This window comes from Muscardinus avellanarius (assembly GCF_963383645.1).
Source record: "Muscardinus avellanarius genome assembly, chromosome: 12".
Taxonomy (NCBI): Eukaryota; Metazoa; Chordata; class Mammalia; order Rodentia; family Gliridae; genus Muscardinus; species Muscardinus avellanarius.
Genome location: NC_137798.1, coordinates 59,776,649 through 59,802,780, shown reverse-complemented (window position 1 = coordinate 59,802,780; position 26,132 = coordinate 59,776,649). Strand labels below are relative to the sequence as shown.

The following is a 26,132-nucleotide window of genomic DNA, read 5'->3' as shown; positions in this document are numbered from 1 at the left end:
AACTGAGGTCCAGGATCAGAAGATTATTACAGCAGAAAAAGAAAACCATGAGGAAAAACATCCTTAAATATTTACTAACATTTGCCTATTTCTCCAGGTTTAATAACTTGAAACTTTTCTGGAAGGATTGAAATTAAGCAGTTATCTTTTCCTTCTGGAAAACAACATCACATGGAGGAAGCAACTAAACTTTTGACAGAAACTTCACTTGCTCTAAAAACAAACACTTTTTTTCTACCAGTAAATTGCATAAAAGTTTAAACTTCTAGACATCAAATCACACTATACAAAAATATAGAAAACACATATATGGCAAAGAGTTCTAATAAGTTAATAAGAAAAAATCAAATATTCAATTGGAAAAGGAGAAGAGAGAAGACAAGAATCCAAACTACCAATTATAAATAGATAGGTAGAAACTATAAAAGTATCACCAAAGAACTGCACCTACAAATACAGATCCTATGAGGGGTTCTTTTGTTTGTCTTTAACAATATCCATTGTAGAAAAGGGGACAAGAAGGAATAAACTTCAATATTACATGAGTGTTCATTTGGCCCAACCTTTTGGAAAGATGATCATACTACATGTACACAGTTTAAAGATGTAAGATCCAGAAATTATACCTATACGTATACGTCCTGAAGTACTAGCCATTAGTTCTAGCCATAGAGCATGTCTATCACAGCATATCAAAAGACTGGAAATAACCTAAATGTTCAAGTGTAAGGGTTGGTTTAATACAGCATGGTACAGCAATATAATTAAATGATGCACAGTCCTTTAAAATACTGGATGTTGATATGTGTATGATGTATGTATGTATGATGTATGTATGTATGTATGTATGTATGCATACTGTATGTATGATGATGAGCCAGGTGTGGTGGCACACACCTGCAATACCAGTACTAGAGAGGCTGAGACAGGAGGATCACAGGTTCAAGGCCAGACTCAGCAACTTAGTGAGAACCTCTGCAACTTAGTGAAACTATTTCAAAATAAAAAAAATGAGGCTGTGGGTATAGCTCATAAGTAGAATATCCATGGGTTTACTCCCTAGTACCACACACATGCACACATAAAAAAAGAATTTATGATTAATTAAAATATCAATGACTGCCGGGTGTGGTGGCACACGCTTGTAATCCCCGCGCTTGGGAGACTGAGACAGGAGGATCGCACAGGTTTGAAGCCAGCCTCAGCTACTTAGTGAGGTTCTCAGCAACTTATTGAGACCCTGTTCCCAAAATAAAATATAAAAAAGGTCTGGGAGTATAGTCCGGAGGTAGAAAGCCTCTGGGTTCCACCCCTAGTACCACCAAAAAATAAAATAAAATAAAATATCAATGACGTATACCAAAAGGAAGTTGAGATCTATTTTTTACCAAATTGGCATTTATACATATACATATCACACTATACAATATGTTCATATTCCATAATTTTGTGTATTTGTATAAAAATGATTCATGTATTTATAGGAAAACAGACTTATAAATATGTTCAACAAGATGAAAAATAGTACTACTAGTGTTATTTATGTGATATTCTTTTTTTTTTTTTTTTGGTGGTACTGGGGTTCCTGGAAGCCCTTCTACCTCCGGGCTACACTCTCAGACCTATTTTGTATACTTTTTTTTATTTGGCAACAGGGTCTCTTAAGCCAGCGTGGCTGGCTTCAAACCTGCATGATCCTCCTGTCTCTGCCTCCCAAGCGTGGGGATTACAAGTGTGCGCCACCACGCCCGGCATGATATTCTATTTTTATATGATACTCTCTTATGTAATGGAGAGAGAGAAATATATATAATACATAGTATATAATATGATACATATTTATATTCTCTTGTTTCAATCTTTCTGGCAAAAATTCATTGTGGGATCAAATCATACTGGTGATCTGAGGCAAATTTTCAACCATGCTGAACCCAAGTTTCCTTATCTATAAAAAGAAAATGAAATCTATTTTGGGGGATTTATTTGTGTTGTCTTTTTTAAAAAGTCTCCCATCCAACTTTCTAGGTCCTCATTTGTACAACTTGATAATTTTTTTCAGGTATAATAGACAGTATAGTTAATAAAATTGACTTCTCAGAAACAACTTATGTGCCAACTATCATTTTATCTACTTAATGCTTCTATTTCTTTATGTTATAATCTTATCTAGTGTTAACTTAGATGAGAACATTTATTTTAATCAGGAAACATGTTAATTGTGTTGCCAAGCAATTGGGTAAAGGGCAGGAGCTGAAGGATCTTCTATTTCAAGTAATTAAATCATAGTTAAAGTTAAATAATCACCCAAACGTGGTCATCTAGCTCATTCTATGTAACACATTTCCATTTGAGTGCCTACTATGTGTTAAGTGTTGTATTGGTAATTAAGTTAAAAGAGCTCTCTTCAACACTATGGGCCTGAGATAAAAGAAAACTCAATTCTAAAGGGTTAATTCAAACACTTGCCCCTAACCTAAAGACCAGCAGACAACAGCTCCTCTGGTAAAAATTCCTCTGACACATCAAGAAGACCCTGAATGTTTAGCCCTCAGCTGCCATGTCTCATCTGTAAAGCGTTCCTACCCCTGCAGAGGCAAGATACTGTACCCTAAACCCCAAACTCAACACTGAAACGCAATTTGCCAAACATGAGGTTGGTCTAGCACATAATCACAATTCCAATGGTAAAATAAGGCAGCACTTCATCTGAATCAAATTTCAGCGTGAGAGGGCCAACTGAAGCCACCTGTTACATGCACAGAAACCCTTTTACCAGCTCGACAACACAATACTATAAATATTCATTCCTTATGAAATCACTCAAAGGTCACTTTTAAAGGGAAGGTTATCAGTGGGACAGCTGGTATCAGGCTGGCTAAACTTAAGACTCTACACCTCTGTTTTAAGAATGTATTGGTAAATTGAGGACATCATCGTATATTACCACTCCATTATGGGGGAAATTAATGGAAAATATAACTGGGTGTGTAATTCTTAAGAGCATTACATTTGATGAATTTAACTGTGAGAACCAAAGTCATTTAAATTCTATAAAGTACTATTTGCCTGAACAGTGAGCACACCTTTTCAAAAGGTTCCTTGAATAATAACAGGGTTACAAATAACCTCTTTAACCTCCTGTAACAACAGCCTAGATTTTCAACAGCTGTCAAAATAGATTCCAGTATCCATTCTACTCAAGTGTGTTGGAAGAAGATCTTAAAACTGTCAAGGAGTGTCAGGGCGTGGGTAACTCGGTATAAAATGTAACCGAGCCGACACCACCAACTACAGAGGAAAAGGAGAATGCTCGACTCAGCTCAGAGAGGAAGGAGAAACCAAAGAGAGAAGGACAAGGGAAGATCACATCCAACTGCGGGTAAAGTCCCAGCTCCATGACCAGAAGCCATGGGTGTTACTTAACTAGAGACCACAGGACAAGATCCCGAGCACAGACGTCACTCTTGCCACATGACAGAGAAACACCTCCTCTGTGCCGCTCCCTCTGCTGGGACTAGGGTGACTGCTGCTTGGGGATATGGTTGCCAATTCCTCACAAAAAAATATAGGACCTCCAGTTAAATTCTAATTGCAAATACACCATGAATAATGTTCTCGGTGTAAATGGTTAAGTGCGCCCATTATTCACGGGGTATCTGCAGTTCAAGTTTATCTGAGGGGTAAAGGGGTGGGGGTGTGATTTCTCTGGCCAACCCCACACCGCAGTGACAAACACAAGCCCTGTCCCCTGGAGGGCCAGTGTCCTAGAGAAGGATCTCTAATGAAGTAAAAGAATGGTAAACAAACAACAAACTTTTAATTTTTTTAAAAATTTAACCTATAGAGAAGCTGAATGAATGGCATAATTTACTCTCCTAAACCTTTCAGCAAGATTACCAGTTCTTAGTCTTTGTCAAAGTATGGATAACCATTGGAGAGTAAGTTGCTGTGGACCCCACATCCCTTCACTCCTAGACTCCAATATGCAGCCCCCAATAGGAAGAACATTTCTTGACCTGGCCAAGGTATAATTATAAGGAAATTTTATATATATATATTTTTTTTTCTTTTTTTTGCAGTTCTGGGGATGGAACCCAGGGGCATTCGCATTCTACCTTCAAGCTACACCCCCAGCCCTATTTTTTATTCTTTATTTCTTTTTTTTTTTTTTTTTGGTGGTACCGGGGTTCCTGGAAGCCCTTCTACCTCTGGGCTACACTCCCAGACCTATTTTTACATTTTTATTTGGAAACAGGGTCTCCTAAGCCAGCGCGCGCGGCTGGCTTCAAACCTGCGCGATCCTCCTGTCTCTGCCTCCCAAGCGCGGGGATTACAAGCGTGTGCCACCAAGCCCGGCTTTATTCTTTATTTCAAAGCAGGATCTCACTGAGTTGCAAAGGGCCTCACTAAGTAGCAGAGGCTGGCCTCGAACCACAATCCTCCTGTCTCGACCTCCCTAATGCTGGGATTACAAGTGTGTGCCACCACACCCAACTTACACGGAAGTATATAACTGACATAATATGATGCCCTAGTACTTAAATTTCATCAATTGTCCCAAGACTGTGCTTTATGGCTGTGTGTTTTTTCCCAAAACCAGGATTCAATCCCGAACCCCAGGATGCACTTACTGTCAGTTCTGTAGTCCCTTTAGTCTGGATCAGTACTCAGCTAACATGTCATTTCAAGCCTGTGTGTAAAGTGCTGAGCCGTGGTGTGCAGAGATGGGGTGGTAGCTCAGGGGACAGCAGGGCCCCTCCTCTGTCTCACACAAATACATCAGCTCTACTCAAGGACCAAACAGCTGATGAATACCACTAGCCAGGTTAACTTCCAAGAGATACAACCAAGTACCCAGCATCTCCTAAGAGTCTTTCCCTCTTACATGAGAAGGTAGGAGAGTCTTTAAAAAAAAAAAAAAAAAACAACAACAGCAGCAATTCTTGTTCAAATTATTCCTGCCAAAAAATATTGTAAACAAAACAAATGCACATTATAATTAGTTCCACATCACCCACCTTCAGCTTAGTGTCAGAATCACATGAGACACAAGTTTGACCTTATCATTCAGAATTTCAATATTTTCACTGTGCCAGACCATTCACAAACACCCAGCCATCTGGAAACTGCTCACACAGCTCATTCTGCCACCAAAAGAAAAGGTGGAAATTGGGAAGTTTTGTTAAAAAACAACAAAGAACAGGAAACCTTTCTCCTTTCCCAACTAGTACATATTCTGCGAAAGGTAGAAGTGGAAATAATACCAAGGAATAACAAGCAAAGCATAATTATTTTCTTGTTTAAGCTGAGGTTTACAAAATAAGATTTCACACTGAATGGTTTTAGGTTGGGAAATACTTTTATAAAAAATATTATCTCTTTTATTTTAATTTTTAAAATAAATGTTTTACGAATTATCACAAATTTTTAAAGAATCCAGATAATCAGTGTGCGCAGAGAATCCCGTGGCATGTGTCGAATGGCTCCATGTGCACTCACGCTGGAATATTCATGGGCAAGGATACAGTGGTTACAACACATTTTATGTAACTTTTCCCAAAAGAAATTCTTTAGCACTGACATCTGAGCCCTTCATATTTGAAGAGAGTACTTGATGATCTAATCAATTAAAAGGATAAAAGTAGACACAAACTTAATTTTGACAAATTATAGGCAGGCCAGCCTACAGGGACCCTGGCCCAAACAGTTTATAATCCCAAGTGAATCTTCAGATCCAGGCCTTGGTCTAGGCCCAGGGGTAGTTGGTGTTCATCAAGGAACCATGTGTTTATTTCAGCTCTTGCTAACTAAGCAAAAGTTCTGAAATAAAGAAACCAGGATTACTTTCCTGGATCTATCTCTCTTCTCTTCCTCTCTCTCTGTCTCTCTCTCTGTGTGTCTGTCTGTCTGTCTGTCTGTCTCTCTCTTTCTCTGTGTTACTGGGGATTGAACACCCAAGGCTGTTCTAACTCTGAACCACATCCCTGCCCTATTCCATTAGTTTTTATTATTATTATTATTTTGAAGAAGGGTCTTGATAAGTGCTGTGGATCTTGCTAAGTTGCTGAGGTTGGCCTCAAACTTCTGGTCCTCCTGTCTCAGTCTCCCAAGTACTGGATTACAGGCACGCTCCACCACACCCAGATTTTCCTAGACCTTTTAAACACCCACCTTCTTGAAGCTTTTATCTCATTGTTTCAGTTGATCCTTTAAGAGTAAGATCCCTGTTTTTTTGTTGTTGTTTGTTTGTTGGTTGGTACTGGGGGTGGAACCCAGAGGCTTTCTACCTCCGGGCTATACTCCCAGACCTTTTTTATATTTTATTTGGAAACAGGGTCTCACCAAGTTGCTGAAAGCCTCACTAAGTAGCTGAGGCTGGCTTTGAACCCGTGCGATCCTCCTGTCTCAGTCTCCCAAGCATGGGGAATACAAGCGTGCACCACCATGCCTGGCTAAGATCACTGTTTTTTAATACTTGATACAACTTACAAAGTATTTTATTTATTTATTTATTTTTTTTGGTGGTACTGGGGTTCCTGGAAGCCCTTCTACCTCCAGGCTATACTCCCAGACCTATTTTTACATTTTTATTTGGAAACAGGGTCTCCTAAGCCAGCGCGCAGCTGGCTTCGAACCTGCGCGATCCTCCTGTCTCTGCCTCCCAAGCGCGGGGATTACAAGCGTGCGCCACCACGCCCGGCTTACAAAGTATTTTATACATTAATAATGCTGGCAATAGCCTTGTAACTTCCATAGTGGAAAGTCCATTTTACAAACAAGAAAATCGGACTCAGAGAGCTTAAATGAATTTTAGAAGTAACACACCTATAAAAGATGATGCCAAGACTCCAACCCAGGCTTTCTGCAAAGAATTGAAAAGCAACAGCCTCTATTTGCTCTTGGTAACAGTACAAGGATTTTCATTTTGTCCTGTTTATTACTGAATCTTCAGGTGCTTAGATTTTTCTCACACCCTAGATAGCTGATCCCTTGTGGACTAGAGCTAGGAGTTAAGTTTCCTTCTATTCATTCATGAATTCTTTCAACAAAAGTGCATGAAATCCCCTACATGCCAGGCATGATATTAGGAACTAGGGGATAAAAGTGACTAAGACACAGTGTAGTCAGACAGTGAACAGTATCAGTCCCTCTAATAGTGCTGTAGACGTACATGCAAGGTACTAGCTGGCCCTGAGAGGCTGGAGGACACATTCAGAAAGAGTTATGGTGGACAGGAGACTTGTGGTTGGTCACATCACCATGAAAATAAACACCCAGAAGCAAGGAACTGCTCGCCCAATGAATGAACAAAATTCCCTCCCACGGGCAGTGGGCAGTCCTGAATGACTCCCAGCTCTCTGCTGAGATCTAGGGTAACTCCAGAATGGCTGAGTCAGATTCTGCCTAAAGCAAGGGGACATTACTGGAACTGTGGTTAAACATGTGAAAATCGGGCCAAACCTTCCTACACTATAACTCTCTGCAATTTCAAAATACGAGTGCTAGTTGTCCTCCAGTAAAAACAAATCTGTGCTTTAATGTGACTAAGGAAACAAATAAATGGGGAGAATCCTGAAAAGAACTATAAGACCATTGTAATGGATGCAGTCTTTAAAATTCAGGTAGATTATCTTTCCCAGTACAAAACTTATTCAATGTGGTGGCCAAGTCGGCCATGAGAAAGCTGTGAGACATCAAAACCTGGGCCATGAGTGGTCAGGAAGTGACTGGATGTAACACCAGCCCTGCTCCTACCAACAGGGGCCTGCAGCTGGCTTCAGGCCTCTCAAATCTTCAGCAAAAGGGGTTATAGTAGACACGGTCTCTTCCACCCCCTAAATGTTACGTTGCTAAAAAATGAAGTAAGTTGGCTTCACTCTTGACCAATTGTGAGTTCTGTTTTCCTAAATTAATATTCAGGAACTGTCCACCACTCACAAACAATGGAAGAGCTCATTTTAATTTATAGCCCTCAAGTTGGTGCTTTGCCCAATTCCGGGTCCTAAGGAGCTCCTGATCCAGCACATTGATTTCTACTTTGTCAAAGTCAAGGATGCCGTGAGCTATTAGGCAACACATCCCTTAGTCTTGCCTCTCCGTGGCTTGCTGCCCTCCCCAGGGCCCACTCACCAGAGGCAGCAGAGTGCCCATCCCGTGAAGGGAGAGATGTGGTGAAGCAATGCCTTTTATGTAATTTTCTTTAAATCCAGTGGAAGAAAGATGCCAAGCCATAACAAGCTGTACAGAATTAAAATTCATTCATTCATTCATTTTAAAAATAATAATAATTATTATTATTATATTATATATTATATTATATATATTATATATTATATATTATATATAGTATATATATTGTATATATTATATATATTATATATTATATATTATATTATATTATATATATTATATATTATATATTATATATTATATTATATATTATATTATTATATTATAATAATAATTATTATTATTATTAGTGGTGGTACTGGGGTTTCTGGAAGCCCTTATACCTCTGGGCTACACTCCCAGACCTATTTTTTAAATATATTTTTATTTGGAAACAGGGTCTCTTAAGCCAGCGCAGCTGGCTTCGAACCTGTGTGATCCTCCTGTCTCCACCTCCCAAGGGCGGGGATTAAAAGTGTACGCCACCACGCCCGGCCATTTATTTATTTATTTATTTTAATTCTGGGGATTGAACCCAGGGGCATTCTACTGAGCTACACCTTCAGCCCTATTTTTTTGTTTCTGCTTTAAATTTTGAAACTGAGTCTCGCTAAGTTGCTGAGGGCCTTGCTAAATTGCTGAGGCTTGCTGCAAAGCTGTGATCCTCTTATCTCAGCACTCAAGTATTAGGATTACAGGTATGTGCCACCACGCCCAACTTTTTTTTTTTTTTTTTTTGGTGGTACTGGGGGTGGAACCCAGAGGCTTTCTACCTCCGGGCTATACTCCCAGACCCTTTTTTTATATTTTATTTGGAAACGTCTCACTAAGTGGCTGAAAGCCTAAGTAGCTGAGGCTGGCTTCGAACCCATGCGATCCTCCTGTCTCAGCCTCCCAAGCGCAGGGATTAAAAGCGTGTGCCACACCACTTGGCAAGCATAAAATAATTATTCCAAGATTAAATATATAAAATGTTAGAATGAGGCCGGGTGCGGTGGCGCACGCTTGTAATCCCCGCGCTTGGGAGGCAGAGACAGGAGGATCGCACGGGTTTGAAGCCAGCCTCGCTGGCTTAAGAGACCCTGGGTTTGCTGACAGCCTCAAGTACTTAGTGAGGCCTTCTTCAATTTAGTGAGACCCTGTTTGAAAAATAAAGAATAAAAAATAGAGCTGAGGGTATAGCTCAGAGGTAGAATGTCCCTGGGTTCCATCCCCAGTACTACTACTACTGCTGCTGCTGCTGCTGTTGCTGCTGCTGCTGCTGCTACTACTACTACTACTACTACTACTAATAATAATAATAATAATAATTGGAGAGTATTTGTGTGTAGCTCTCTGCACAGTGCTTGACACATATAAAGTGCTAAAGAAATAGAAGGGAAAGAAGGAAAGGAAAAGGAAGAAAAGGAGGAAGAGAAAGAAGAAAAGAAAAAATTATTATAACTTGAGCATCTCTAGTCCATAAACCTCCAAATCTAAAGTGGTCCAAAGTCTAAAACTTTTTTTTTTTTTGGAGGTGGTGGTACTGGGTTCCTGGAAACCCTTCTACCTCTGGTCTACACTCCAGACCTATTTTATACTGTTGTTTTTTGTTGGTGGTGGTGTTTTTTTTTTTATTTTTTTTTTAGAAACAGGGTCTCTTAAGCCAGCGCAGCTGGCTTCGAACCTGCGCGATCCTCCTGTCTCCGCCTTCCAAGCGCAGGGGTTACAAGTGTACACCACCACACCCAGCAAGTCTAAAACTTTTTGAGCATCTTAGCCTCAAATCTGAAATGCTTCAAAATCTGAATTTTTTTTTTTTTTTTTTTTTTGCTGGGTGTGGTGGCACATGCTTGTAATCCCAGCATTTGGGAGGCTGAGACCGGAGGATCGTGGTTCGTGGACAGCCTCAACTACTTAGTGAGGCCCTCTGCAACTCAGTGAGACCCTGTTTCAAAATAAAGAATAAAAAAATGGGCAGGGGGTGTAGCTCAGAGGTCAAATGCCCCTGGGTTCCATCCCCAGACCCGCAAAAAAAAAAAAAAAAAAAAAAAAAAAAAAAAAAAAAAAAAAATTTGAGCACTGAAAAGATGCTCAAAGTTTTAGGCCTTGGAACATTTTAGAGTTGGGGCTTTGGGATTAGAGTTGCTCAACCAGAAAGTCTATACAAATATTCCAAAATCCCCAAACCCCAAAATATGAAACACTTCTGGTCCCAAGCATTTCAGATAAAGGACCACATGTACCACACAAAGACTATCCTACTGTCATTTTTAGAACTACATGGAGAACATTTTTAAAAATATCTGGAGACTTAGGCTGCACTTATGAGTTAGCTTTGCTAATAAATGCCCCCACACAGTGCTTATCACTACTCTTTTTTAAATTTTTTTTATTGGTACATTATATTCATAAATCATATTCGGGTAAAAAAAACTTGTGTGGACATACATGTACAAATCACCGATTTAACCCCTACTCAATTCCCGCCCCATTCCCTCCCCATCCCTCCTTCCCTTGCTTGGCTTAGTGGTTGACTTCGATATGTTTAACAAATTGTGTTTTAGAGATTTTCCTTCTTCCCCCCTCCTTTCTTCTCCTTTAGGTTGTCTTGTTTGCTCCTCTATAGGATTTCCTTTTTCATCTACAGTTCCTCCTATGATCCATTTCTCCTTAGCTCTCACATATTAGGGAAAGCATCTGATTTCTTATTTTTTGTGACTGACTAATCTCACTTAGCATAATGTCCTCCAGTTCCATCCATTTCCCTGAAAATGATGTAATTGAGTTTTTTTTAAATGGCTGAATAAAATTCCATTGTGTACATATCCCACAGTTTTGTAATCCATTCATCTGTTGATGGACATCTTGGCTGGTTCCGTAGTTTGGCTATGGTGAATTGTGCAGCTATGAACAGAGATACACATGCATTAGTTTTGTAGTTAGGTTTACTTTCTTTTGGGTAGATACCCAGAAGTGGTATTGCTGGATCAAATGGTAAATTTGTTCCCATTCTTCTGAGGATTCTCCATACTGTTTTCCAAAGTGGTTGCACTAGTTTGCAATCCCACCAACAATATTTTAAGAGTTCCCACTTCTCCACATCCTCGCCAGCATCTGTTGTTGTTTGTGTTTTGAATGATTGCCATTCTAGTTGGAGTTAGGTTTATCACTACTCTTAAGTGACCCAAACAAACAGGTCCCATTCAGATCACTGCCGCTTCTCTTAAACGTGGCAGCCTGCTCATCACAGTGACCTAGCCACACCTCACTACCCCCCCCAAAAAAACCCTGCAACTCACTCTGCAGGTGGATTTCATAAACAAAAAGCCACAAATCTGTGGTCCAATCCAGCCAAGAACAGGAGAAACATGCTGGAAAAGTTTTGAAGACTTTTAAGACCACCCTTCCTCATTCACTTGTTTATTTGCTTATATTGTTTCTCTCTCCTATGTTGCCAACAGTTTTATTTTCTTATACTCATTCCTGATTCACAGAAGTTATATAATTTTTGTATGTATGTGTGTACCGGGAATTGAACCCAGGGACATTTTACCTCTGAGATATACCCCCAGCCCTATTTTATTTATTTATTTATTTATTTACTTATTTATTTTAGAAACATCTTGCTAAGTTTCTAAAAGCCTCACTAAGTTGCCGAGTCTGGCTTTGAACAGGTGATCCTCCTGTCCCAGCCTCCCAAGTATTGAGATTATAGGCATTCACCACCACACCAAGCTATAGAAGCTATAGAATCCTAAGATAAGATGGGCCTTTCGAAGTCACCCAAGAGATCCCAGGTTCTTTTCTAAACAAACAGCCACTAATCTTGCGGTGGCTTGGCTCTGAAGGTGGCTGCTTGTTTCTGAGTGGAATCCCCATCTCCTAGGGTTGCAGGGAAGGATAAATGAGATAACGTATGCAAATAATTCAGGGATGTGCTTGGCACAGAGCAGGAGCTCAATAAAGAGGAGCTGGGCTTATTTTGCAGCACCGTTCTGTCCTAGCACAACACTAAGGGCTCATCTACTTTGGGGGGGGGGGTACTGTGGTTCCTGGAAACCCTTCTACCTCCAGGCTACACTCCCAGACCTATTTTATATTTTTATTTGGAAACAGGGTCTCTTAAGCCAGGAAGGCTGGCTTCAAACCTGCACCATCCTCCTGTCTCCACCTCCCAAGCAAGGGGATTACAAGCGTGCGCCACCACGCCCGGCTTGGGGCTCATCTACTTTTAACAATACCTGAGCCACTGTCTCCTCTTTAGCATATTCAGTGTTTGGTCAGCTCTGATACACTTTCCTTTAGTTTGAGCTAAATGAACTGCAGCTCCCACCCACTGCCCTCTGCACAGATAGCACATTTAACCTGTCAACTGTAAGCCCAGGCAACCAACAACATTCTCATCTCATGTTCTTCCTAGGTCACTGGCTTTCCAAGGACCCCCATTTTCTCTAGTCTGGGGGCATCCTGACTTGTCCATTTCTTCAAAGTGTGTGCCCAGAACTCCAGGTGCCAGGAATAGTCTGGCCAGCGGAGCAGAATTGTTTTGCAAATAATTACTATATTAGAGTTTGGTGGCTTTGGGGGCAGCAGCACTGTGACATAGTTCATACATGGCTCTGAGTGTACTACAAGTCAGATCTTCACTCTGTGTTGTTGCTGGACCACGCCTCATCTGACTTGGGCTTAAAGGATGCTGATGGAGGGTCCACACCTCAGTCCTTCATATGGCACCTCATTATGCTGCAATGTCTTTGGCTGTGCCTCTGCCATCGAGCCCTCAGTTACCCTCTAGATTCATACACAGATCTAATGCGCCTCAGCTCAGCTACAGCCTTGTGTGGCCACCAGCTTCACAGACACGGCCCGACAGCTACCTGCCTCTGCCACGCTACTCCTCTCTAGCCTTCTACCCTGGACCATCCTTGACTGCACAGCACGAGATTCCTGCAGAAATGGCTCCACGCTCATCCATGTGCAAACCTAGAAGTCCAGGGACTTAGCACCCTAAGCCACTCTAGACCAAGGGAAGTGGGGACTCGGCGGATGCATGCCACCTCTCTGTCCCTTGACCATGTCCAAGGCACATTCTTCATGGCTCCTCTGAGAATCTCAGTGAGATTAAGCCCCAAGTGCCCACAGCAGTGACCAGCTATAACAGGCGGTGTTAGTTCTCCCTCCTTGCATTTCTCTCTTCCTAAATTCCTCTCCTGTTGGCCGGAATCAGTGTCCTAAATAGACCACCTGCATGGCCATCCTTGACTTCGGGCTCTGCTTTACTGGGGACCCCTGGTTAAGCCCCATTTCATCAGCACAATAATGATGTGAGGGTGTGCGCCCTGAGACACAGCACTAGAGTCCTCCCTTCAGATTGACAGAGACCGGAACCAGGCCTGTCAGTCACTAAAGCCACACAACTAGATCGGCCTGTCCCTCTTCTCAATTGGATTCATCAGGAACTGGAGATCTATCAAGGCTCTGCTGAACTTAGCTATGGGATGCTCACCAGGACTCCTGGGACCTGCTACAACACAGCAGTCTCTCAGGGAGTGCTGTCTCCCTTCCCCATCCCCATCCTATCCCCCTGTCAAAAGGGAAGTAACATTAGTGCTCCACTGGCCATTCTTAGCAGACCCGTGTTGACTGCTATTTTCTCATCCAAATGCTTGCAAATAGCATTTCAGATGCTGGCATGGGATCTTGCCCAGGACCAGAGTAAGCCTTGCTGATTCTTACAATATGCAAATCTCTCTCTTTCTTTCTCTCTCTCTCTCTCTCTCTCTCTCTCTCTCTCTCCTTTTAAAATTGAGATGATATTGTTTATCTCCAGAGTGTTGGTGCTGCCTCTACTCCTTTACCTCTTCAGCAATTCACAAGCGCTTAAGCACTGCCATTTCAGTCATGCATTTTAACTGCCTTGAAATCACGTTGGGTGCGGGCACACACAGCCAGAAAACTATCCAGTGAAAGTCAGTGTTACATATGTATTTATGCTGCATATGCAAACAGCTTCTACTGACAGATCAGGATGTAGCCACTTCAGAAATTCCCGTGACTGTAGTCTATGGGAGTCGCTGGGGATGTGGGAAGAGGTCTCTCCCATCCGGACTCTGGAATGAACATTCTCGCCCTTTCCATCTCAATCTCTCAGTCCATAGAATCAGTGAAAACAAAAACAAACACTAGCAAAAAATATGTACCTTTCCAGGAGCCTCATTTTCCATAGAACACTGATCATTAAGATGCCTGGAAATTCCAGCAGGGGAAGGTCCAAAAAGCTGGGGGCAGGGGCTACAACAGAGCCCAGCTCTGCCTTCCTCAAACACAGACTCAGTTGGGGCTGTGTAAGAGGTCCAAGAACCAGGCAGTGAATCATTGTTGGAAACAGCGTATAGAATGCTCAACAGTGCAACGAGTTATCACACTATGAAGACAGAAAGCACATCTGGCTCAGAGCTTACCCCAGTAACACTTGAAAGATCGTTAAGCCAATGACTCCGTCCTATGACACACACTTGGCGTCACCGAGATACCTCCAGAATAAAACTATCCATGGGGGGTTGCCACGCCCATAGAGCCCCGGTGAGGCATGGCCGAGGTCACCAGAAGCATCCTGTCCTGTCCCCGTCCCCACCCCCTACTGCCTTCCAAAGACATTCTGCCACCAGAGCAAGGTTCAGTTCATTTCACAAGCAAAGCTACATAAAACTGTAAAGAAAGACTGAAAATGACCTTTTTCATAGTGGCAAGTTCCAGGGGACAAAAGAGAAGTGACCCTTATCTTAACATTAAGCCATCTGGGTCAGCTCCAAACCTGGTGCCAAGACACAGGCTCACACAGGTTAGTGACACTGGATAGAGGCTGAGCTAGTGCAAAGGGCACTGGGCCGAGTGGCCTGTGATCCCAGGGGAGACTGAGACAGGAAGATCACAGGTAGGAGAAAAAAAGTCTGTGTGTGTATGTGTGTGTGTGTGTGTGTGTGTGTGTGCGTGTGTGATTAGAGATTTAACCCAGGGTGTTCTACCTCTGAGCTACACCCTCTTAGTCTCACTAAGGTGCTGAGGGCCTGGCTAAATTGCTGAGGCTGGCCATGAACCTGTGATCCTCCTGTCTCAGCCTCCCAAGTACTGAGGTTGCAGGTATGCTGTAATCACGCCCCGCTATGAGCCCCTATTTCAAAATGAAATACACCCTGGGGAGTGTAGCTCAGAGGTAGAATGTCCTGGGCAACACACACACACACACACACACACACACACACACACACACACACACACGCAATGGACTAAGAAGAGTCCAATTCTGATCTCAGATCTGCAAGCCATAGCCTTGTCAACCTTGTCTCATCTTGGAGACTAGGAAAATCGCTGCCCTTGGCCACAGATTTTCAAACTGCTCTCCCTGGACTGCCAGTGTCAGGAGTAGGGGACAGGGGGCATCCACTATCCATAAGCTTTCATATAAGTTTTTATTTGCAAATAAAAATCTTCTGATCCACATCCTGTAAAACTTAAAAGCCACAGCACCAAAGCACCTCTAAATTACCTTCCACCTCTCATAGTCTAGGTTCTTTCTTCTCAAAGTGTGATCCACAGGCCCACAGCATCAGCATCACCTGTGAGCTTATTACAACCGCAGGTCAGGCCCCACCACAGACTCCCTTAATCAGAGTTTTCAGTAACAAGATCCCCGAGGGATTTGTATGCACATTACATTTTGAGAAGAACTGGTCTAGTGCATTTATCTTTTCCTCTAAGTATCTTAGATGTTATTGCTTAACACTCCTCAAATCAAAGTATCCTGCAAAAGTATCCTACTGGGAAGAACCAAGAGAAGTATCACTAAGTCTCAGAATTTTATGGATACTTAAGAGGGATAAAAATATTAGGTGCCCAGATGTTTTGTTCCCCCACCTTTAAACGTTAGAAACCATGACTGTTTGGGTGAACCAAGGTTGCTCCTTCCTCCATTCATCAAGAAATCACAGCCAGGCGTGGTGATGCATGCCTGTAATGCCTGTACTTGAGAGGCTTAGAAGAAGAATCATGGGTTCAAGGACCGCCTCAGGAACTTAGCAGAGCTCTCAGAAACTAGTGAGACCTTGTTTCAAAATAAAAATAAAAAGGGCTTGGGGTGTAGCTCAGAGGTAGAATGCCCCTAGGTTCCATCCCTAGGACCGAAAGAAAAAAGAAAAAAAAGAATTCATACCTAATGGGCAAAATACTTCTTGCTTTCTTCCTCTAAACTATTTATACTCATTCTTTAAAGGCCCAGGAGACCTGTCCCTTGCATGGCACATACATGAAGTCCCCCTATTTGTGTGGTTTCCTTAAGGAAATGGACATCCCAGATACTAAAGAGATAAGTATCTTCATGCCCTAAAGCACTTTCCCCCAAATGCCACATTCCTGTTGATTCTTCATTCAGCTTCTTGCATTACTCTATGCCCCTGGTTCTCCCACTCCACCATCCTCCAGGCTGAGCCTCTCGCCAGAACAATGGCGTCCAGCAGCTGTTTGTGGCCTGTGTGTCCATCGATGTGTGTTTCACCACCACAACTTGCATGTGAGCTCCTCGAGAGTGAACGAGCACACCTACTTCACCCCTGGCAGAGACGCAGCCTCTGCTGGGGTGCCCGGTGAATCCGCATGTGCTAAGGACTCAGTCCCACAGTGTTTTGCTCGCTACTCATCACCAAGTTCAATCAAAACAGTAAACCGGGCGTGGTGGCGCATGCTTGTAACCCCAGTACTTGGGAGGCTGAGACCCAGGACTTGGGAGGATTGCAGGTTTGTGGTGAGTCTCAGCAACTTAGAGAGGCCCCCTGCAACTTAGTGAGACCCTGTTTCAAAATAAAAAATAAAAAAAGGGATGGGAGTGTGGTTCAGAAGTAGAAAGACCCTGGGTTCAACTGCCAGCACCACAAAACAAAACAAAATAAAACAACTCATCACCACCAGCACCACCACCAACAAGAAATTATGAGATCATTTGATTATTTTCCCCTAGCAAACTAAGATCAGAAAACTATAGTAAAGCTGGGCATGGGCGTCCACACCTAGAAATCCAGCTATTCCCAGCTACTTAGGAAGCTGAGGCAGGAAGATTTCAAGTTTAACAAGATCAAGGGAAACTTAGACCCTGTTAAAATAAAAATAAAAGGGCTGGGGATACAGCTCGGAGGTAGAATGACCATGGCTTGAACCCCTACTACAACAAAACAAAACAAAATATAGAAACAAACTACAATAAAGCCAGGTACAGTGGTGTACACCTGGAACCCCAGTACTTGGGAGGCTGAGACAGAAGGATCCCCGGTACCAAAAATAAATTAAACTGTAATAAAATGTTGATATGTAAAGACCCAAGAGTCAGCTTCTGCTTCCCCAGGAGTCACATGCTCCTGCGGAAAAGCAGGCTAGTCTTGGAGACTCCAGGCTTCAGAAAAGACCCAAGCCTTGACCCGCTAACCAAGAAAGAGCAACGCTTGGCCCCTGCTCTGAATGTTCTAGCTCTGGGGGAATCCTGCCCCAAGCAGCTTCCATGGGAGCAAAAAACAGCTCAAAGGAGACTTCAAATTCTGCTTCTTCATCTTCATGAACTGGATAAGCTCAGTCAGGCCTGAGAAGGAATGTTTAGGTGGGATGAAAAGGAAGGAATAGGCTAAAAAAAAAAAAAAAAAAAGTCAACATAGTGATTACATTAATGGAAGAAAGAGAAAAGAAAGAGATGTCTATGTGCCCCACACGTTCTCTCTAGGTGAGTGGCTTATACAAGGCACTTCAGAGATGGGTGTAAACCTCCCAACTCCTCCCCAGGTCAAGGCGAGCAACCTCACCTCTCCCCTCTGTGTTATCAATTCTCTCTAGAATCATACATCTGCAGGATGGACAAGGCAGCTCTCAGTTACTTCTCAGCTCTTCCAACTCGCTGCTGGCCCTTGCTTGTTTATTTAAACATAAACAGGCCAATTTGACTGCTGTGAAGTTTGTCTGCTCTTCCGCGCTTTGATGAGGCCTGTTTATAACACGTTCTCAGTCGCTGAAGCCCTCGAGCAACTAAGCTAAACAACCAAATCCAAATATTTCACAACAAAGAGTACGAAGGGGTGTGACCTGCTACAGCTTACTTGCTGGGAAACTTGCCTGGTCAGCCCAGACCACCCCACAGAAAACTTCAACACCCTAAGTGAAAAGCATTTCATATAGAGAACCCCTATATATTTCATTCGACCAAACGATTTCTTCTTTTCACATTCACTAGCTGAAGAACAAAAGTGTTGACAAGTTATTTGGAAAAACTGGGTCAGGGCTGCATTTGTTTAAGGACCCAATGAGACAGGGAGAAGAACAAATGAAAGTGAGGCATAGGAGGTGCCGCACAGGAGGTTGGCATCTTCTCAGGGTTCCAAGTCATCCCTGATCTCTTCTTCATAATCCTCCAGATGAAAAGACTCTGGATGCTGAGGACAGTATTATTTATATGAATTCCCTATTAATGAGAGGTGAGCTTAAACTTAAAGGATAAAAATAGGTCCTTGCTGGATCATTAACAAGGGGCTTCTAGACAATAGCAAGATTTTCTTATCACTATATTATAGATGAGAACTCTGAGGCTCAGAAATTAAGTAACTAGCCGGGCGTGGTGGCGCACGCTTGTAATCCCCATGCTTGGGAGGCGGAGACAGGAAGATTGTGCAGGTTCGAAGCCAGCCTCGCTGGCTTAAGAGACCCTGTTTCCAAGGTCTGGGAGTGTGGCCCAGAGGTAGAAGGGTTCCATCCCCAGTAATTAAGTAACTAGCCCAGTCTGATGGATTTAAAAATCTAGCCTCCAAGAGTCCTCCACCACTCATGCCCTCCCATGGGCATGAATACAGCCACTTGGACAATACCTGCTGTTGTTTGCTTGTTCGTTTTCTATCTTACTTTTTCACTCTGTACAGTATTACGTTGATGCTCACTGCAACCAAGCTGCCCCAGGAACGATGCCACACGGGTCAAAACAGAAGCTGTTGGAATCAAACTGCCTCACTTCTCCAGTTTTTACCTCTCATAAGATCAGGCATATACCAGGATAAGCTCTTTCCTAAAAATATACACATATACACAGACACACAGGAAACTCCCCTCACACCACGCTACCCTACACCACGCATTCTGTATACACACACACACACACACACACACACACACACACAATCAAACACACCATACAACCCACACCATACACACACGCCCACACGTCCCTTTCATCTTTTTTTTTTTCCCATGGTACTGGGTGTTGAATTCAGGGGCATTCTACCTCTGAGCTACACCCCCACTCCAGACTACTGTTTTGAAACAAGGTCTCCCTAAATTGCCAAGGCTGTCCTTGAACCTGCCATCTTCCTGTGTCCACCTCCCAGGCACTGGGATTACAGCAAGTGCCACCATGCCCAATGCCTCCCTTTCATCTTTTAACTCCTCCTCTTCCTTCTCAGCACACCCCTGCCTCGAAATCTACTTGGCTTCTTTATCCTCTCTGCAGGATTAGCTCTGAATTCCTTAGCTGACAAAGTCCTGCAGAGGCATCACTTCACTTCTGTTTCCAATTTCTGCCTCTGAGTGCTCAGCACTCTGCACTCTTCTAGCCCCTCTAAGCTCATCACTTTCTGCAGGCTGCCGGTCCCTCTCATGAACAATGTTTTTTAAATGCCATCTTCTGGGCTTGGAAAGTGCCTTCTTGCCTGCTTTCCATGATCCTTTTAACATACTGAACCAACTCCTATTCACCCTTCAAGACTCAGTCCAAACACATTTGCTCAGTGAACCCCCACCCCCAGTAGCAATTAGCTGCTGGGTTTCCAATGCTCCCAGCATCCCTTTCTCCATGCTTTTTATTCCCATACTATACTACAGAGCCTATGACAGCATATGAGTTAACTTATTAACACTAAGAGTTCTCTACCAGGTATCAAGCACTGGAATCCAGTAAGTTAACTCTGCATTCCCACTGCGTAACAGAGCCAGCAGGAAAATGCTTGTTGAATAGAGAAACGAATGAAAGTGCAAATAAAATCATATTCAGGCAGTCAGGAAAACTTCTTTTGTGATCTGAAAATGCGAGTGAGTGAGGGCAGAAGACGGCATGCCTGTACTGGGGAAACTAACAGTCATAAAATCAAAGAACCAGCATCTCTACCCACTGATGACAGTAAATAGACCCACAAGTCCTCTTCAGTTTCCATAATCATTTTTTTGTCTCAAATACCACCATTTCAGCTCATCTTTTTGCTCATTTATTTAATTATATTATTTAACTGTAAGCAACTCATATTATTTAATTATAAGCAACAATCTTTTGTCATTTATTTACTACAAACATACATAATTTCACCACAAACTATATACTATTTTGTGCATTAAAGGTCTTTGTGAGCCAGGCAAGATGGTACATGCCCATAATCCCCGTGCTTTAGAGGCTGAGTGAGTCAGGAGGGTTACAGGTTTAAGGCCAGCCTCAGCAATGTAGCAAAGCCCTCTGCAACGTAGTGGGACTGGGACCTTGTTTCAAAATAAAAAATAAAATGGGGCTGAGAGTGTCGCTCAGAGGTAGAATGCCTCTGGGTTCAGTCCCTAGTTCCATTAAAAAAAAAAAAAAAAAAAAAAAGGGGAAAGGAAGCGGAAAAAAAGAAGGTGGTAGTGAAGTAAGTTCTTTGTGGAACTTGTGAATCTCCATTTATTATATTTCTGCTAAAAAAAAAAAAAAGTATTTGAAGTCCAAACAACAAGTCAAATGTAAAGAAAGCCATAAAATCTATTTTTTCTTTTGGGAACTGCAAGTAAAGTCAGGGGATTTCATTGTTTGCCATTTGCAGGTATCAAATGACCTACTAATCCCAGAAACAGTCATCTACAGAGACTGACTAACAGTCAATGCTAACCTGGGCAGGTAGCTGAAGGGCTCTTATCTAAAGTTACCAGGTCCTAAAAGCACGCCTCTACTCAGAGAGCGGACCATGATCAACACCCACTGACCAAATGTGCAGTGAAAAAAAAGTAATGCGCACACAAGTAAATCCAAGGGAACCATGTTAGTCAGCTTCCCATCACTATAACAAACACTTAAGATGATCAACTTACTATGCGGAAAGGTTTATTTCAGCTCACAGTTTCAGAGATTTCTGTCCACGATTGGCCAGCCCTGTTGCGTTAGGCCTGTGATAGCACCACCTACTCATAGAGCAAAACTATTCAACTCATGGCCTGGGAGCCAAAGAGAAGAAAGGGTGGGGTTCCATAATCCCCTTCAAGGGTAGGCTGCCAGTGAGCTGAAGACAGGCCCCTTCCCTTATAGGTTCCATCGTGTCTCAGTGGTGCCAAGCTGGGACCAAGCCCTTAACACTTGGGCCTTTGAGGAACACGACAGTTTTACAGCAGAGACAGAGATACTTATTTTCTTTGAATCTGAGATGACCATGAACCTGAGGCCAAACATAAATCAGTGAATCACCAGATTCTTTATACACTTAAGAGAATGAAGGGCAAATATTAAAGCCCATTCCACAGGTCTCAAATAATCCATGTTTAGTGTGCAGGCTATCTTTCTATTTAAAGTCAGCCGGACAGAAAACAGAGCCAAGTTGATTTAATCTCTAATTATTTTTATTTATTATACTAAAATCAAGCCCCAGATATAAATTTGGTTCCCATTTACCACGTTTTAAAAACTCTAAACACTAGAAGAAATAAATGTATGTGTTTTAATTAATAGTTACAAAATAAATGGTATAGGATGGTTTGGTACAGGAAATCTCAGCCATTCAATGAATGAGTCATTCTGTACAGCCTAGTTTTCTGAATTGGTAAGAAGTTTACACACCAAAACAGCTTTGGGGTTTAATTATCTTGGGTGTAAATATTTCCCAAGTATATTGAACATTTCCTTATTATCTTCTTAAAGAGTATATTTTTTTATAAATGTATCCCTTTGGTACTTTGATGTTATTACTGGTAAATGGCAATTACTGGCTTATGTTATCACAAAGGGGCACCTACAGGACCTGTTGAGGGTTCCTGTCTTAATAGTTTCAAGGCTTCACAGCTTTTGCTCCAATTCTTGCTTCTAAAATTACAGTTTTTTGTCTCTTTCCTCGTGGTCAGTTTATCAAGGGTTTGTTTTCATTGAGGTAACAGCAGCCCCTCACCCCATTTTAAATGTACCATTCCTAATACAGTATGGTGGGTTTTGTTTTTTTTTTTTTTTTTAATGTTAAGGTTGTGTCTAGAATAAGAGTAAGCATGTTCTGAGAATGGGTCTGAAGCATTCTTTTGTGTGTGTGTGTGTGTGTGTGTGTGTGTGTGTGTGTGTGTGTGTGTGGTACTGGGGTTCCTGGAAGCCCTTCTACCTCCAGGCTACACTCCCAGACCTATTAATATATATATTTTTTTGAAACAGGGTCTCTTAAGCCAGCGCGGCTGGCTTCGAACCTGCGCCATCCTCCTGTCTCTGCCTCCCAGGCATTGGGATTACAAGCATGCGCCACCACGCCCGGCTGAAGCATTCTTTTTTTATGCCATCCATTCTGGTTGCTAAGTGGACATTTTTGCCTCCTTCTTGGTTCTTGGTCAAGTTCTAGATAGGTAGAGAGACACAAGTATGCTGTGGCAAAGCTTGATGTTCTGTCATCCCCATCCTCCAAAAGTAAGCCAAACATCAAATGACCTTCTCCCTAACGAATTCCCACCCTGGCCTCACAACATAGCAAGTACAAAGGTTTCCATTCAGGCCAGATGTTTAGGCTGCAAGTTTAATCTAGAAACTTGTAAATAGTCCCTTTCATTATGGTGTTATATTTTGTCCATCTGTATCATTTAGCAACACAAACAGGTAGGTTTTGTTCTTATACAAATAAGTATGGTAAAAAAAAAAAATATTTGAGCTAGGCGTGGTGGCACATACTTGTAATTCCAATACAGATTCTCGAAGCCAGCCTCAGCTACTCAGTGAGGCTCTCAGCAACTTAGTGAGACCCTGTTTCCAAATAAAGTATAAAAGAGGTCTTGGAGTATATAGCCCAGAGGTAGAAAAGCCCCTGGGTTCCACCCTCAGTAGCACAAAAAAAAAAAAAAAAATTGAGGAGGAAAAGTTACCAAATGATTTTTAAAAACTCACAGAAGTTAAATTAGTCTAAAAAGCTTAAAATTTAACAAACAAAAACTAAGTTACTTGTTTTTAATACCATTATATCGAATTGCTTTAACTTGATGGCTGCTATATTGGGAAAAAATCCTCTCCATTACTCAAAGGGAAAAAATGTTGCTCCAACATCACGTAAAAATGAATGAGCATTAGTTTAAACAGTCCCTACAAGCGCTGAAGTCAAGCATTCAACACAAATGACTGTACTTAAATTCTTTGCATTCTACACAAATGAAAAAGTTTATGTAACCTTGTTTGTCAAACCTGAAAAAACAAAAGCAAGCAGGTGAACTGGGCTTCCCCTTGACAATACAGATTGAAGCAACGAGTGGAACTTCTACAGCCCATGAAGGAGGCTGGCCCTTCAGCTATCTATAAACCAGAGCCTCTCCAGGTGTGGTGGCCCACGCTTGTAATCCCTGCGCTTGGGAGACTGAAACAGGAGGATGGCACAGGTTCGAAGCCAGCCTCAGCTACTTACTGAGGCTCTCAGTAACTTAGTGAAACCTTGTTTCCAAATAAAATATAAAATAGGTCTGGGAGTACAGCCTGGAGGTAGAAAGCCTCTGGGTTCCACTCCCAGTACCACCAAAAACAATAAAAATAAACCAGAGCATCAGCCTAAGGGGGTCCTCCACCGCCACCCTTTTTTGTGTAACCGTGTGGCTATTGGGCTGGAGCTGAAGGGAATCCCCCTTGGAGTGACCCTTCATACTTGGCAGTGCGGGATCCTTTGGGTGCAGTCAGGAAAAGGCCTGTGAGGATCTCCATGGGTCATTTCCACCCTGTGATTCTATATATGGAAACATCCCATTCTAGTGTTCTCAGCATCCTGAGCAGCATGCCAGGGAGGAGGAATGAGGAAGAGTCGGGCTCTCCTCTTGCTACTCTGAAGGCACACTGGCTGTGGTGTCTCCAAGGCCTCCTGCCCGGGACTGGACCTTGTCACCAAATGGCAGCCCAGACCTCTGCCTATTCTTGCAGGCCCCAAGCTCTAACATGGAACAGCTGGAAGAGGACCCTGCATTCTTTTCTCTGCATAAACACTGGGGGCTCTGTTCACCCTCCTGCAGCAGCATGAACCAAAGAATTTCCCCTATCCAAAATCACAACTGCCAGACATTTCCCCAAACCCAGCCTCCGCAGACGGCCTGGGATATAATTCATGTCACCACTCATGCTAGAAATGTCAAACTGCTGGACCTTTTGAGTATGTTCAATTTCTATACTAGTTGAGGCGTCTGTACATACTAGGAGGCTAATGATGGACCAATTCTATTCTATTCAGTAAAGTTTCCTAACAAAAAGCATTAAAGAACCCAACGTACCCCTCCTTTTTCCTCAAGATCCCTATCTATGGAGAACGTCATGACCAGTAAATGCAGCCACATCGTGTTCGTACTGCGAATGTCATTGTAGCGGTCTGTAGCATCACCTACACAGTGTTCTGAAGACGAATCTCTAAAACCATAACATGGGGGGAGTGAATCATAAAATTGCAATTTTGGGCGTTCTTCCTACAGCCTGATCCGAGCTTGGCTGCTGAAGGGCAGTACCGGGCTTCTTCGTGTGTTGCTGAAATCGAGAGAGCCACGTTGCCCAAAAGAAATAGGTGGGGGGGGGGAGCCCAGAAAATCCAGACTCTACGTGACCTGACTTACTTATTTCGCAGGAAACTGCATGAGGGGAAAAAAAAAAAATCAATCATTCATGCTAGGGTAGCTACCACACCGAACGGACTGAAGAGTTCGCAGTGGGCAAAATCCCAAAGCGGCCAGCGGAGGTAAGTGGGCGGCGGGGACCCGGGGTGTGTTGGGGGTGGAAGTCACCGCGCCGACCGGCTCCCCGCTGAGCAGCGGCCGGGGGCGGGGCTCAGGCCCCAGCGGAGAGGCCGGGGGCGGGGAGGGGGGGCAGCGGCGACCGCGCACTTACCCGGGCTGTTGGCCTCCCCTTCCAGGACGTGCAGCTCGGCGCAGTCGGCCAGCGAATGCTCCAGGCAGAGCTGGAGGAAGCGGGCCTGGGTCTGGCTCACGCGCTTCAGCAACGACAGCAGCGCAACAGTCTGCTCGCACTCGTTCCAGCCCTTAAACCAGCCCGCCAGCACCCCGACCTGGTCGCGAAACATCATGGTTAGGGTCCGCCCTCGGTCTGCAGAGCCCCTCGGCACCCCCGCCCGCCCCAAAGTTTGGCGGAGCCGCAGCCCCGCGGCCGCCGGCGACGCGTTCCGGTTCCAAGGTGGCTCGGGCGCCCGGACGCTGCAGGTACAGCCTCGGCGCCTGCCTCCCTCGTCTGGCTTCAGTTACGTCCCGGTGGTCCTGGCTGCTTTCCCCGGAGATGGTGACAGACAGTAGCGCGGAAATGTTTAAAAAAATTAGCGATTAAAAATAAAATCTCGCAAGGCACACAACTGAATGAAGAATTCCTTTTCCCCTTCTCGCCGCTTCGGGATGGTGATTTCCGGCGTCCCGGGGTCTCCTCCGCGCGGGGCGGCCGCTCGGACCCTTCACTCCCGCATTCCCGAGCGCCGATCACCACTGGAACGAGAGGGGGAGCCGCAGTGAGACCTCCGCCTGCGGGGGAGCGCACGGGGGGCGAGGGCATCGGGGGTGCGGGGAGGGCCGGGGGCGCCCGGCCCAGGCTGCGCCCCACTGCCAGCCGCCCCCTCCGCGCCGAGGCGGGGGGTGGGCTGTTCCCGCGCCGACCGGGGCCGGGAGCCTCCTGCCCAGGTGCAGGAGGAGACCCCGCGGCTTCCTGTTGCTGCGGCGGAGGACGCGGGCGCTCGGCGCACGCCCCGCCCGGG

General features: G+C 43.7%; 1 protein-coding gene across 2 annotated transcripts in view; it reads right to left on the bottom strand.

Annotated features, from left to right (window-relative positions):
• The window catches only part of SAMD4A (sterile alpha motif domain containing 4A), a gene marked incomplete at both ends in the record, with an annotated part of 249,891 nt that extends 224,431 nt beyond the window's left edge, over positions 1 to 25,460 (bottom strand). For both annotated transcript variants that reach the window (XM_080708237.1, XM_080708238.1), the window contains one exon: positions 25,265 to 25,460. In XM_080708237.1, coding sequence (XP_080564363.1) covers positions 25,265 to 25,460 — 196 coding nt within the window. The remainder of the gene's footprint in view (positions 1 to 25,264) is intronic.
• Between the last annotated feature and the right edge of the window lie 672 nt (positions 25,461 to 26,132).